This window comes from Nicotiana tomentosiformis, chromosome 4 (assembly GCF_000390325.3).
Source record: "Nicotiana tomentosiformis chromosome 4, ASM39032v3, whole genome shotgun sequence".
Lineage (NCBI taxonomy): Eukaryota > Viridiplantae > Streptophyta > Magnoliopsida > Solanales > Solanaceae > Nicotiana > Nicotiana tomentosiformis.
Window position 1 is genome coordinate 89,399,950 of NC_090815.1, and position 14,652 is coordinate 89,414,601.

The 14,652-nt window shown below is 36.1% G+C and overlaps 1 protein-coding gene across 2 annotated transcripts; it reads left to right on the forward strand.

The window, feature by feature from the left end:
• Window positions 1-5,414: 5,414 nt before the first annotated feature.
• LOC104119475 (uncharacterized protein At2g24330-like) lies at window positions 5,415-13,835 on the forward strand. Of its 2 annotated transcripts, XM_009630992.4 has the most exons (7): window positions 5,579-5,787; window positions 6,599-6,713; window positions 7,064-7,339; window positions 9,697-9,841; window positions 12,321-12,430; window positions 12,675-13,092; window positions 13,190-13,835. In XM_009630992.4, the coding sequence occupies exons 2-7, from the start codon at window positions 6,651-6,653 to the stop codon at window positions 13,456-13,458; spliced, it is 1,281 nt and encodes a 426-aa protein (XP_009629287.1). In that variant the 5' UTR covers window positions 5,579-5,787; window positions 6,599-6,650; the 3' UTR covers window positions 13,459-13,835. The 2 variants fall into 2 exon arrangements, with proteins under 2 accessions (XP_009629288.1, XP_009629287.1); XM_009630993.4 differs by lacking the exon at window positions 6,599-6,713 and having other exon boundaries at window positions 5,415-5,787.
• Window positions 13,836-14,652: the final 817 nt, after the last annotated feature.

Consider the following 14,652-nt stretch of genomic DNA (forward strand, 5'->3'; position numbering starts at 1 on the left):
CGCGATTTTTGATTATTCTATGAAATAAAACGGTTTTCGCCATTGCATTCTGTTTGGTTAGCAACGGTTTCTTCTCCAACAAAATTAAGTATAATCACATGTACTATTTTAATGGTTGCTTTTGTACATTGCATTAACTGTGTATGGGTTTTAATTTAGGATTAGTTTTATGATTTAGCAAATGTATACTGGTTCTGAGTTCTTCAACTGAAGTTACAAGCATCCATTTGCGTATATTTAGTTTGATATCAAACCATATTTTTAGTGTGAAGTGTTAGAAAATGAACAAAAAAAACTTTAGCATGTATAAGTATGAAGTTTAGCAAAAACTCATTAGAAAATTACATACTGCAAGACAAAAATTTATGCATGTTTAGTCTTAAGTTTTAGCAAATGAACTAAAAAACTTCAGCATGTTTAGAACTGAAGTTTCGGATAAAACTCAAGACAAAACTGTAGACCGCAGGATAAAATTTCAGCATATTTCGGTATGAAGTTTTAGTAGATGAACTAAATAACTTTAACATGTATTAGCAATAACTCATTAGATAACTACATACTGCAGGACAAAAACTTAAGCATGTTTAGTCTGAAGTTTTAGCAAATGAACTAAAAAACTTCAGCATGTTTAGACTGAAATTTCGGATAAAACTCATGACACAATTGTAGACCGCACGACAAAATTTTAGCATATTTTGGTATGAAATTTTAGCAAACAACCTAAATAATTTCAGCATGCATTAGCAAAAACTCATTAGAAAATTACATATTGCGAGACAAAAACTTAAGAATATTTAGTCTGAAATTTTAGCAAATAAACTAAAATACTTAAGCATTTTAGACTGAAGTTTCGGATAAAACTCATGATAAAATTGTAGACCGCATGACAAAACTTCAATATGTTTTGGTACGAAATTTTAACAAATGAACTAAATAACTTCATCATGCATTAGCACGAAATTTTAGCTTCAATGCGAAACTACTTCATGCTATATTAGCATGAAGTTTTAGCTTCAACGTAAACAATTCCATGCTACATTAGCATGAAGTTTTAGCTTTAACGTGAAACAACTTTATGCTACATTAGCATGAAGTTTTAGCTTATATTTGATTAAAACATCAGACTTCAACGTGAAACAACTTTTTTCTATATCCTTCACGTTTTAAATTTGAAGTTTTGAAAAGTTTTTGAAGATATGTAAGTAAAAACTTCATGTTATATCCGTCAAACAACTTCATGCGTGATGCAAGTTTTATATCTTTTGTCAGGGGTATAATTATCATATTATTACGAATTTTTTTGTCAGTTGGCTACCAAATCAATAATTTTTAAAAATAGGGTACTAGTTAAAAAGTGGCGCAAATATAGGGTACGACTGCAAATCTCCTGAAATTATTGGAAAAAATAAAAAATAGCTAGATTTACAATTGGTAATTGAAAAATAGTCACAATTTCAAAAGTAATCGAAATTTAGCCACTTTTTCATGTAAAGATGAAATTTGAACAACAATACCCTTTAAAATCGAGAAATATTCCTGCATAATATGTTGACGTTCGAATTTTTTATATATGAGCTTCCAGCATAATGTGCTGGAGTTCTAACATAATATGCACGAAGTTTATATGCAGAAGCTTCATAATTCAGCATATTATGCTGGATCTTTCCGTGTAATGAAGTTCTAACATAATATGCTAGAAGTTTATACGCACGAACTTTTCGTATTTCAGCAATACAGTAGCTTTTCAATGACTTTGAAAACGCTCGTTATTTTTTGATTATCAATCCGAAAACTGACTAGCCCGTATTATTTTCACAATTATTTGGGTAACGAACTAAAGAAATATACTTTTTAAAGAAGTTTGAAATAATAAACAACAACAACAAATCCAGTATAATCCCATTAGTGGGGTCTAAGAAAGGTATTGTGTACGCAAACCTTACCCTTACCTTGTAAACATAGAGAGGTTGTTTCAAAGACTCCCGGCTCAAGGTGAACGAAAAAGGGGACAAAAACCAACAAGTAATAACAACAACAAGGTAATAAGCTAACTGTAGTGAAAGAAATAACAGATAATAATATAACTATATGAATACGAGAGTACAAGACTTACATTATTACCTTCTGGTACGACCCAAAAATAAGCTCGACTACCTACTAACCTCTTACCCTAATTCTCGACCTCCACGCTCTCCTATCAAGGATCATGTCCTCAGTAAGCTAAATTGCACCATATCCTGCTTAATTATATTTCCCCAATACTTCTTAGGCTTACCTTTACCTATATTTGGACCCATCAAGGCCAACCTCTCACACCTCCTCGCGGGGCATCTGCACATCTCTTCTTCATATGTCCGAACCATCTCAACCTCACTTCACTCAACTTATCCTCCACCGGAGTCACTCACACCATGTCCTGGATAACTTCATTCTTGATCTTTTCTCTCTTGGGATACTCACACATACATCTTAATATCCTTATCTCTCACACGTTTATTTTATAGGCATCAAAGTTCTTGATTAGCCAACACTCTACCCTATACAATACAGTTGGCATATCCATCACTTTGTAAAATTTGCCTTTAAGTTTAAGTGACACCCTCTTATCATATAAAACACCGAATACAGGCCTCTATTTTATCCACCATGCTCAAATACGATGTGTGATATCCTCGTCAATCTCCCCATTACCCTAGATTATTGATCCAAGTTACTTAAAAAAAATTCTCTCGGGGATGACATATATATCAAGCCTTACATCCCCATCCGCTTCATGAGTCATATCACTGAACTTGCACTCAAAGTATTCTATTTTGGTCTTGATTAACTTCAAACCTTTAGACTCTTGAGTATGTCTCTAAACCTCCACCCTCGTGTTGACATCAATTTTTCGTCTCGTCAAAAAGCACAATGTCATCTGAAATAACATGCATCAAGGCACCCTACTGACTTTGGCGCGTCAGTATGTCTCCTCCTACCATACTAACTCGGGTCTTAGCTCCATCATACATATCCTTAATCACTCTAGTGTATGTTACAGTAACATTGCTGCCTCCAAACTTCTCCATTGAACCTCCTTTGGTACTTTATAGTAAGCTTTATCTGGTTCTCGAAAATCGACACACTTCTCCTCACCCTCGCTTCCACTATCATCTCCCAAACTTTCATAGTGTGGGTTACCAGCTCGATATCCCTATAGTTGTTGCAATTCTGAATATCACCCTTATTCTTGTACAGTGGAATCATCGTACTCCACCCCCAATCCTCGGACATCTTCGTCGTTCTAAAAATAATATTAAACAACCCAGAAAGCCATTCCAAACTTGCACTACCTACTTTCTTCTAAAATTCTACTGGGTTTTGTCTAGCATGACTACTCTTCCCCAACTCATCTTATGCATAGCCCCCTCAACCTCCTTAATCTTTATACACCTACAATACCCAAAGTCTCGGCCCTCGGAGTTCTCCAAATCACCTAGCACAATATTCATGTCCTCCTCTTCATTCAGAAGTTTGTGGAAGTAGCTCTACTATCTTCGTCTAATATGTGCCTCATCCACCAGTACTTTACCTTCCTTATCTTTGATGCGCTTTATTTGGTCCAGATCATGTGCCTTCCTCTCTCTCACCTTTCTTAGCCTATATAACTTCTTGTCCCCACATTTTTTCTCAAGTTCTTTATATAAACTTCCAAACGTTGTAGTCTTAGCTGCCATAACCACTAATTTTCCCTTTTTCTTAGCCTACTTATACTACTCCTTATTCGTCATCTTCTCTTCCTCGTCTATGCTCTCCACTAGCCTCAGATATGCCGCCTTTTTGGCTTCAATTTTTTTCTTGAACATCTCCATTCCACCACTTGTTCTCTTTGCAATCACCAGAGTACCCCTTCGAAACCCTTAAAACCTCTATAGTCGCTTTCCTAATGCGGTTTGCTGTTGTGGTCCATATGCTACTCGCGTGCCCACTACTCTTCCAGGATCCTATAACTATCAACTTTTTCTCCAACTCATGAGCTTTGTCTTTAGTCAAGCAAAACCCTCTTATTTTTCTTCATCTTAATCTCCAAGTACATATTCAAGAGTTTATGTTGGGTCGTAAGGTTCTCCCTTGGGAAAACCTTGCAATCTGTGCATACTCTCCTATCACATTTCTTGAGAAAAATATAATCATCTAACTTTTGTCCATCGTACTCTATAAGGTGTCCAAATACTCCACATTCTTCTGAAAACTAGAGTTAGCTATCACCAAATCGAAGGCACTAGCGAAATCTAGCAAAGAGGTTCCACCTTCGTTTCTATCTCTAAAATCGAAGCCGTGTCATCTTGATATGACCATTGAAATCTCTTCCTATGAATAACTTCTCGGTATGCGGAATACCTCGCACAATCCCGTCCAAATCCTTCCAAAAGTGCCTCTTGACCTCTTCGTCCAAGCCCGGTTGAGGCACATAAGTGCTAATAATGTTGAAAGTAAGCCTACCCACAACTAGCTTAATGGCCATCAGCCTATCGTTTACCTTCCTAATCTCTACCACCTGCTCTCTGAGTTCCCTATCGACCAAAATACCTACCCCATTCTTACTCTTACGCCTCTTGAGTGCCACAACTTAAACACGTCTACATCTCGTGCCTTAGTTCTCATCCATCTAGTTTCCTGGACATAAGATATGTCGATCTTCCTCTTATGGAGTATCTTGATTAACTTAATAGATTTCTCAGTTAAAGTCACTATATTCTAGGACCCAATCCTCAGTCCCAACCGGAAAACATGACCTCACTCCACCATCTATAGCTATAGCCGCTATCCTTAAGGGAAACTTTACACTATCACTAAAGTGAGTATTATTACTAAAGGCTAAACTAAGCTAAGACTAGTGCTATGAATAAACATAAGGCCTAAAATGATAGAATCAAAACTTAAACTACATGCACTAATCAAGCTGAGTACAAATAAATGATCGATAATTTGCACTCTAGTTGGTACTAGCTCCTATACCTATACTCTTGTCTCTTTAATATTTAATATTGGCAAAATTAGTAGCGCATACACAACTGGTATTACAAGTAATGTTAATCTATTATCATAATTCAAGTTCTATGCGATTTTAGTTTGAGGTCGTAGAAGTTCAAAAACTTTATTTCTCGTTCAAATTGATGTTTAGTTGACATTATTTTCAATTAGTGTAAGTATATTTTATGCATAAGCAAACAAAATGTTGTTTACATATATGTATTTACGGAATGTTTTTTTATAGAACCCTTAAAAATTACTTATTGCATTGAGTAAATAATACGAACCTAGGAGAGTAGTACTAATTTTTGTAAAAGACAAATGATATGAACGTGAGAGAGTATTAATTTGGTCTAGAAATCACAATAAAACGTAAATTTCCATGAAAATGAACCCTAAGCCCCTAACATCAATACCGCGTTGGGAACGTACATTGTCTCAAAAATCATAGAAAGGGGCCAGCGAAGCCATAATGGCCATCATTTCAATCGCAAACCACCACCCTTAAATTCAATTTGTCTTCTTTCCTTCTTTTTATTTATGCTTTCCTTCTTCTCGGGGAAAAAAACCTCCCCGATCAGCCGTTTCGTAAGTTGCAAAAAACGCCTCTTTTCATCATTCGCAACTTTTTGAATTCGGACATTTCTAGAAACCTCTCTCTCTCTCTCTCTCTCTCTCTCTCCCTCTCTCTCTCTCTCTCTTTCCGTACGGGAAGCAATTAAAGCAATCGATCTGCTTTCGGTGCATCCAGCAATCGATCGGCTCTTATTCAAGGTACGAACTACAAACGTTGCGCGTAATCGCGTGCGCTGCCGTGTCTTTTTGTTGTTATTTTAATTTGGCAATCGGTCGTTGAAGTGATAATTTGTGTTGATTTAGTCTTGGAAATGATGTTTCGATCGAACTAGAATTGTCTAATGTGTTTGATCTTTGAGTTTAATTATTATAATATATTTATTTTCCTATCCCTTGATTTTTGTTTAATTAATTAATTTTGATCCATTTGAAATATGGAAGTGCTAGTTGATCTCTGGAAGTTGTTACATAGTATTATTTAGAATTAGAGTGGACTAAAGTGCTAGTGTGCTTATTGCTTCTGAAGTTGTTCAGCATTTTATTTTTTAATTAAGCAAGATATTTGGTTTATGCATATTTCGGAGTCTGAACTGTACTCAGATGCATAAATTTGAGGTGTATTACTCCTCGTCCAATATTGTACAAAATAATAGAACTCATCCTGTCGCCGCAGAAAAAATTTCAATTGAAATAAAATATAAACAAGCATTTTTGCTATACAATTTTTCTAGTTTCTTATAATAAAAATAGAAAACTATGGAAGTAGAAAATCCGAACTGGTGATACCAGCTAGAAGATTAGTGCTTGCTAGATGACTCGTAGTATATCAGAAACATAACCACTAGAGTTTATTAGAGAACCCCCAGCGTTAGATATTCCATAAAGATAGAGTATTGAAATATTATGGACTCAAACAGAGCATTTACGATACTAGCTAGGGGATTGAGATGTAGTTGTAGTAGTAGTAGTTGTTGTTGTTCTTGTATTATTAAAAAGTTTGCATCGTCAGCTGCTAGAATGGATGGAAAGGAGGTATAAAGGAAGCGAAAAACAACAGTCTTATGGGACGATGCTTAAAAGCAGGGGCGGAGCTAGCCTTGAAGATACGGGTTCGGCCGAACCCAGTAAGGCAGTAACTTCAGTTCAAACTCTCTATTTATCTTAAGAAATTCATTTAAGATGTACAAAATACAAATTATCAATTTAGAACCCGGTAACTTAAAAGGATAGAATCCCGAACTTATAAGCCTCAAATCTTGGCTCCGACTCTGCTTAAAAGGCATTTTTTAATCTATAAAGAAAACCAGAAAGTGCATATTTATTGAAGATAAGGGACAATATAGATTTTACTGAACAGTATGGCTACTAAGTAGACATTGTATCATTAGCCTAAATGCTTCTACGAGGCTATTACTTTCTCTCTCACTGCTTTTCTTCTTCAATCATTTGAATATATCTTCTTTTTAACTTGTAGAAAATGGATGCGGAGCCTACAAAAGATCATGATGACGTTGCTGACACTGAACCGGTCACTTCTACGGATAATGAAGCAAAGACCAAAAAGAAGAAAAAGAAGGGATTTTTCTCAAGAATGTGGAATAGTTTATTTAGATCCGGCAAAGATGATTTTGAGAAGAGATTGCAGCACATTTCCAAGGAGGAGGCTGCTGTTATTGCCAGAATAAATAAGCGATCTCAAAATTGGAGAAGGATGAATAGGCATCTCATTATACTTTCTGTACTTTTTGAGGTAATGTTCAAACTTCTAGTGCATGTCCTGATGTAGAAAATTAGAGTGCAGATCTTTTATTCTTATATAGATTTACCTTTTTCTAGGCTTTTGAATTGGTTGGTTTTTTTTCTGTACGTTCATGGTCGTTCGGATTTTGACATACATTCAGTTTGTCCAAACACACTTCACAAATGGTGAGGTCATCGAGTGGAGAGCAGTGGCAATTTCTATTATATGGTTCCCTAACTGGCAAGTTATCTGTGTTTAAGAGGAAATTACTGCATCTTTCTTCTAGTTTTATTGCCACAACACGGTCATACTTCTATATTATATGCATGAAAGTTCTATTGAATGAGCTAGCCTCCTATCCGTGTATAGGAGGAAACTACTGCATCTTTCTTCTAGTTTTATTGCCACAACACGGTCATACTTCTACACTAAATGCATGAAATTTCTATTGAGTGGGCTAGCCCTTATCCTCAGGGGCGGATGCAGCTTGTTGGTACCGGGTTCACATGAACTCAGTTCTTTCGATGCGGAGGATAGTTTTTTAGGTAAAAGTTATTAAAATTACAATAAATACTAGATATGGACCCATAACTTTAAAAGTATAACAGGTTCAATGCTAAGAACCCCTAGAGCTTAAATCCTAGATCTGCCTCTGCTTCTCCTTACAAGGCTACATTATATCTACTCCTTCAGTCCTATTGAAGGAGTAAAAAAATGTTTCCTCCTAATGTCCTAGTATGTTATCAGTCTCATTTCTTTATTCTGATGGTCAATTTGAGCTGTATTTTGGAGTGAAATGGAACATTATTGTTTTGTCTTTTGATAGTTAGAAATTTAGTAGTTTACTTTTTGATCAGTGTTATCAAAAGGCAAAAAGCGCAAAAAAGCTCTAAGGTGTGTTGGGGCTTTAAGCGCAAAGCGCAAATAAAGTGTGGGCTTTGAGGAAGAAAGACGCAAATAGAGTAAAACTACAATTATGTATGTGTAGTCCAAGACTAATATCTTTAACCATGAATACCAAATATATGGACAAAAAAATTGAAGAGAATTTACAATAAAGTAAAATATCAATTGTTTAGTGTCGCCTCTTCAGGATCACGCTTATTACGCTTATTGGCAAAGAAAAGCATACCTTAGCGCCTTGATGACAACATTGAAGCGCCCGTTAAGCGAGACGAAGCGCTCTACGTGTTTTGAGCCTCGCTTTAGGGCTTAAGTGCGCCTTTGCTAACACTGTTTTTGATAGGTAGCTAGAAATTTAGGAATTACACCAGAATTTCTAGAAGTTATAGATGGCTTTTAACAAAATTTTAACAGAATGTTTTTCCTTTGACAAATAAATATTAAGAGAATGTAATGCATAACTTTGCTGTTTTATGCTGCAGTCTAATTTTATTACTGTGAGCTGGGTACTTAATGGCAGTTGTGATGGAATAAAAAACGATCTAAGTACAGAAATCTAGTTGATGGTTTTTCTTTAATCTAGTTAATTTTTCATTATTATGTTGAGCTTAGGTGAAGAACTATTTAGTTCTCTGACGGGTTATTTGATAATCCTATATGACACTATTATACAGTAAACACATCTGATAAAACATGAGGAAGATGCTGTTACAAATCTGGTTGAATGTCATTCAACTAATTAAAATGATTTGACGTGTAACTGAAAGTTGCAAATATGAGTGGATAAGGGTTTCTTCGAGCTAGAATTTTTATTTTTAGTAGTCAAAGCACACTGATTAGAGAGGGTTGCTCTAGTTGAAAGCGCCCTGCACCTCCAGCCTTGAGGATAATTCGAGTCACCAAAGGAGAAAAAAGCGGGGGAGGGTCATTGTTGACTTCTGGGGAAGGGTTCTGGGGGTAGTGTGGAACTGTATCTGGTTTACCAAATAAATAAAATGATTTTAAGCATACATCTTTTTAGTTGAATGGGATACTTTCCTTTTGAGTTCCATTGGATGAATTTGACATGATGTAAAGAAGTTACAACATAAATCTTTTTAGTTTATTAGGATACTTCTCATCTGAATTTCAGTTGATGAATATAGCATGATGGTAAACAAGTTAAAGCATCCATCTTTTTAGTTTGTTAGGATGCTTCCCTTTTGAATAATGACAAGTGTATTAGGAACTGGTAAATTTTAATTTACTAAATTAAAATACTCGCGAAATTTTTATTTTTAAAATGAGAAGTTTTACCAGTACTATTCTACAGATCATAAAATTCACACTTGTAATTACTTATGTAGGTGATTATGTAGCTAACCAATAATCAGTGTTCATCCTTTTATGTTATATGTGTTCCAGACTGCTTGAGTTGCTTATTTATCTTATGGGCGTGGTATTGTGGCAATTTCAATTTTCAGGTTATTGCAGTGGGCTATGCTATCATGACTACAAGATCCCTTGAGCTAAACTGGAAAATGAGGGCATTGCGAGTTTTACCAATGTTTCTGTTGCCTGGGTTATCCTTCATTACATATTCAGCACTTGGAAGCTTCACAAGGATGTGTAAGTAATTCATGGTTGTTAGCTTACCAAAATTGTCATACTACTCATTTCGTAGTCAAATTGTTATACCTCATGGCTAGGAGATATTGTTTTTCCCATCTTCTTACTTGCTTTGCTTGCTGGTGCTGATTGTGAAATTGGATTTTGATGTTTATGGGCAAAGCTGGGAAAAAACAGAGAGATGACCTGGTTATTTTGTGTATTTTGTGCTCTAAGTTGAAGCTACAGTTCAATGTTCATAACTTATTCTAGCTGCCTTGGGATCCTGCTTTTAGCATTTGTGGGTGCTTTAACTTGGGTAAGAGAATATTTATGTGGTATACATGCTAGAACCAGTATTGTTCAAGTAATATGTTAAGCTCGAAAAATTAATTCCCTGTTTCTTACATATCAGTGTCTAGTATCTTGCCCAAGTAACAAAATTCTGTAAAACGAAGTTTCACAAGAAGGCTATGTTATAAATAACTGTCTAGGTAGGCAAATCTATGCTCATTATAGGGTCAGTTGAAGTTCTGGCTTCTTTAGGTACATTATATTGATTTTCTAGATGGCTAGAAAGAGCTGTTTTTCTTCTTTTTCCCTTTGTCCAATAGATAATGTTGTTTATTGCTTAACTTTCTTGCTTTTATCAGAATTGTTTTTCTGAAATTTGTGTTCTAGACCATGCTTGGCCTGTATAGAGGTAGAGGTGATTGGTTGGTATTTAGGGAAGGGATACTTCAACTGAAGTATTTGAGTTGGGTTGAACTCCTGGCTTCATCAGGTATATTTTCATTGATTCGTAATTCGTTGGCTAGGTGGCTGGACAAGTATTGACAAATACACATGCACGCACATGAGAGCGCATTAATATAATATATCTATATTGTATGCTGTGATACATGGATCTTCCACTTACTGTCATCGGCTGGTTGCGATATGACCCCGGAGTGTGTGTAGGATCCGTGCCGGACCGGTCAGTCAAAGGAGGGGTTGTTAACTGAACACAAGGAAGAAGGAAGAAAAAGGAATGAGAGAAAGAAAAAGGGATAGAAGGAAGAGAAGGAAGAAAACAATAGAAAAGAAGGAAAAGGAAAGAACAAGTGAAGAAAACATATTGTTAAATCGCGAAGTGAGGAGCAGTTCTACTGCTGCTGCTGTTGTTGCCGTCAGTTTACAATTCGAAAGCAGTCTTTCGAACATAAAAACAAGGCGCAAGCTAGGGTTTCATTTTCAAAGCTGCTGTTAGGTTTGACTTAATGGGGCAGATTCTTTTTAGTTGTGTTAAATGGTCCAGGGTTAGCCCAAAACCAGAAAACACACTGACTGAATAACTTGTTTTAGAACAACTATATTTTCTTATGTGGGACACTTATACAATTTATTTTCTGCCACAAACAAGATTCATATTCTAGTTATAAACAAGCCCAAGAAGAATAAAGTAAGTTGGAGTAACCTTGGACCACATAGCTCAACTTAAAAAAGAAATAAGTTATATTGAACACCACTGGCCACTTAATAGATAGATTCTAACCACATTGTTAAACAGCAAAAAGATATTTTCAACAATTTTAAGTAAAATGACAATATTTAACATTAATTTGCAGTATCTCCGCTACCACGCCTGTATCCATATCCATATCTCTAAATCGTAAAATTTAAGAGAAAGACGAACCCGACCTGTAGATCCATACCTGTATTGAATACTCACACCTTTGTCCTTGTAACACCGGCTTATATGTATTATTAATACGTTGTGAACTATGTGAAATGCATTGAATTGATATTTCTTATATTTTCTGCGTATGCTTTTGTGTTATCGGATATTGCATTTTTGTGTGGTAAGTGCTAACCCTGTTTTCTGGCCTACAGAAAATATGTCTGATTGGACATTAATTCGGGGGGTATGGACTACTATTTTTGAAGTAGGCATAGTGGTGGAGGAAAGCATGAAAATGAAAACAAACCATGAAGACGCAGAATTGATTGGTAACTTGACCGTAATAGAAAGCTAGTGGCTGTAGAAGCAGATAAAACTATGATTTAAGTTACTTCTAACCAAACTTACTAGTGAAAAGCTTATGTATAATGTCATATGAAGCCCTGATTATTTGGACGAAGCTATAATAGCACATAAGAGCTCATACTTTAGCTTTCTCTGGTTTTTTGTTTTAGTCTCAAGGACATTTACCCAAATGGTTGAGAGTAAATCTGATCTGGCTTTGTGATTATTATGTCAGGATTTCAAACAGCATGGGAATGTCTATGACCCATATTTTTATATCACCTCAAATGATGTTATTGAAAACATCATCTAAAATTTAATATTTTACAGTTTGACGTTGATATTTCCTTTTGGTTTTGGATTCTTCCTATTTGTCTATTCAACCTTGTGGTTTTCACTGAATTTGACATGTCCTCCTTGGTCATGACTCCCTTAAAAGAATAGTGTTTCTTGTCTCTCATTTTTATAGCTTATCCTTTATGTGTGTCCTTGCAGGTGAACGCAAGGACCAGAAAACTTTGGAAAAGCTTCGAGCTGAAAGGCAAGCCAAGATTGATGAACTCAAAGAGAAGACAAATTACTATATAACGCAACAGCTCATTCAGGTGATAGCCATATGCAAGTTTTTGGGCTTATCCAAGTTCTTCACATATTTAATCATGAAGTTGCTGTGATCAAAGAGTTCTTTTGTATTTAAACAAAAAACCATGAAGTTGCACTGTGGAAGACAATTAAAATTTACTCCCTCTTTTGTCCTTGCCTCTATGATCGTTTTCCAAGAACCTTTTCTTGACAAATCCCAAGTGTGAATGACATGCACGATATCTCATTGTTGAATCTTTTGTGTAGAGATATGACCCCGACCCAGCAGCTAAGGCAGCTGCAGCCACTGTGCTTGCATCCAAGCTTGGTGCAGATACTGGCTTGAAATTTCATGTGGGGGATGATACTAACCTTAGTGCCCCTACTGGAAAGAGCAATGATGTAGAGGTTGTGCAATCTACTGGACTGAGAAATAGGAAGCAGGGCAGATCTAGTAGTCCAGAGAGTGCAGTACTAGATCATCATGAAGCAGAAATGCTTCAACATGCACAGCTTGAAGGTTCTGGTACGATGCAGCATCAGCAAACAGTTGTTGAGCATTACAACCCGACAGGTTCCAGCACACAAGATGGAGGATGGCTTGCAAAAATTGCAGCGTTGCTTGTGGGGGAGGATCCAACCCAGTCTTATGCACTCATATGCGGCAATTGCCATATGCACAATGGTAAGAATTGAAGAATTTAGTGATCATTAAGCCCAACTCCTGGAGAGGATTCATGTAAAGAATGGTAGATAAGTAATGGCATTACTATCATTTGCAGGGCTGGCCAGGAAAGAGGACTTCCCTTACATAACGTACTATTGCCCTCATTGCCATGCCCTGAATAAGTCTAAGCAAGTTGATGATCGTGGCTCTGGTACCAGTACCCCTAACCTCGGTTCCACAACTGCTGTGGCTGATATTGATTTGGTCAAACAAGGTATTGGATCCATTCCGGATAACATATCTGCATCAGCAAGTGGCAGTCCAGTAGCAGCTCCAGTGGCAACTGAAGATGAGAACATAGTTTCCAGCGCTTCTAACAGCTAAGAGATGGTGAGTTTTGAATTGAGTCTTGCAGGCGAGTGCTTTTTCTCCCTATGTGTGTAGCGGGTTTTTCTTTTCTTGGTAATGTGTTAACTGTTGTAAACATAGTAGAAAAACATATTTTGTGATTCATACGGCAGCTTCTCGTGGAAACCTTTCTACAGGCGCAATATACCTCAATTTCCTCCATTTTGTATTCTTTTTTTTTGTTTGGGAAATATTTAGGCCATCAGCAGAGCTTTATGAAATTTTGTGACTGCAGCGTTTGCAGTTCCTCTCACGTGTTTTCTCTTCTTGAATCATTTGTCTTGTACCTTTTCCTACATAAGTTGGGATGATACGTTATCCAAGTGATCTTTCTAATTCAAAAGCCTTTCCCACTTCCTTTTTCGCTTGCTTGATTATTTGTTTTTGCCTTTACATATTCTCTTTTCTTAATAATCATTGCCCTTCCATCGGTCTTATTGTTTCTCCTGAGTATGTTGTGCTGTCTAGAATATGTATGATAAATACACAAAACCAAGTAAAGTGTAACAATGCCAAGATAATCTGTTCTTTAAACATACGAGCGAAAACACAATATGTTTCATAACATCGAGAGAATTGTAGTAGACTAGAGTAGTGAATAAGCGACTGTTGTGATTAGATAATCCTTTGTTGCGACTTTCTTCACAATATCCAATGAGATGTCAAATGAAAAACCTTTGGAAGCATTAAAGCACCTCTTGGCTTACTTTAGTTAGATGAATTCCAATAAAGAATGCCGACTCAAATAGGCTTAATACACGTGTTAAATTTTTGTGTTTCATCGTCGCACCAACTTTTTGGTCAAAACGCCCAATGATATATAAAGACGTCAAATTAAAAATCTTTGGAAGCATGTAGGCATTCTCTTAGCTTACTTTAGCTGGAGCTAACATACTGCACGTCCTTAAGATCAGTGAATGCTTAGGCAATTGGATTTGGTTCTGGAAATGTGTGAAAAAATAAATTTAGAGAAAAATTGTGTCTTTGGGTTACCTTTTAAACCATTTTATTCTGATAGGTTCAGCGGGTGGAGATCCCCTCCAGTGAAATTTGGTCAAGTATTGTTCAATGCAATTGCCGATATATGCCATGTGTACACTCAAATAATTCAAGGTTGGGATTCATTTGGTTATTAAACAAATAAAAATGGTAAGAAAATATTTAACAAAA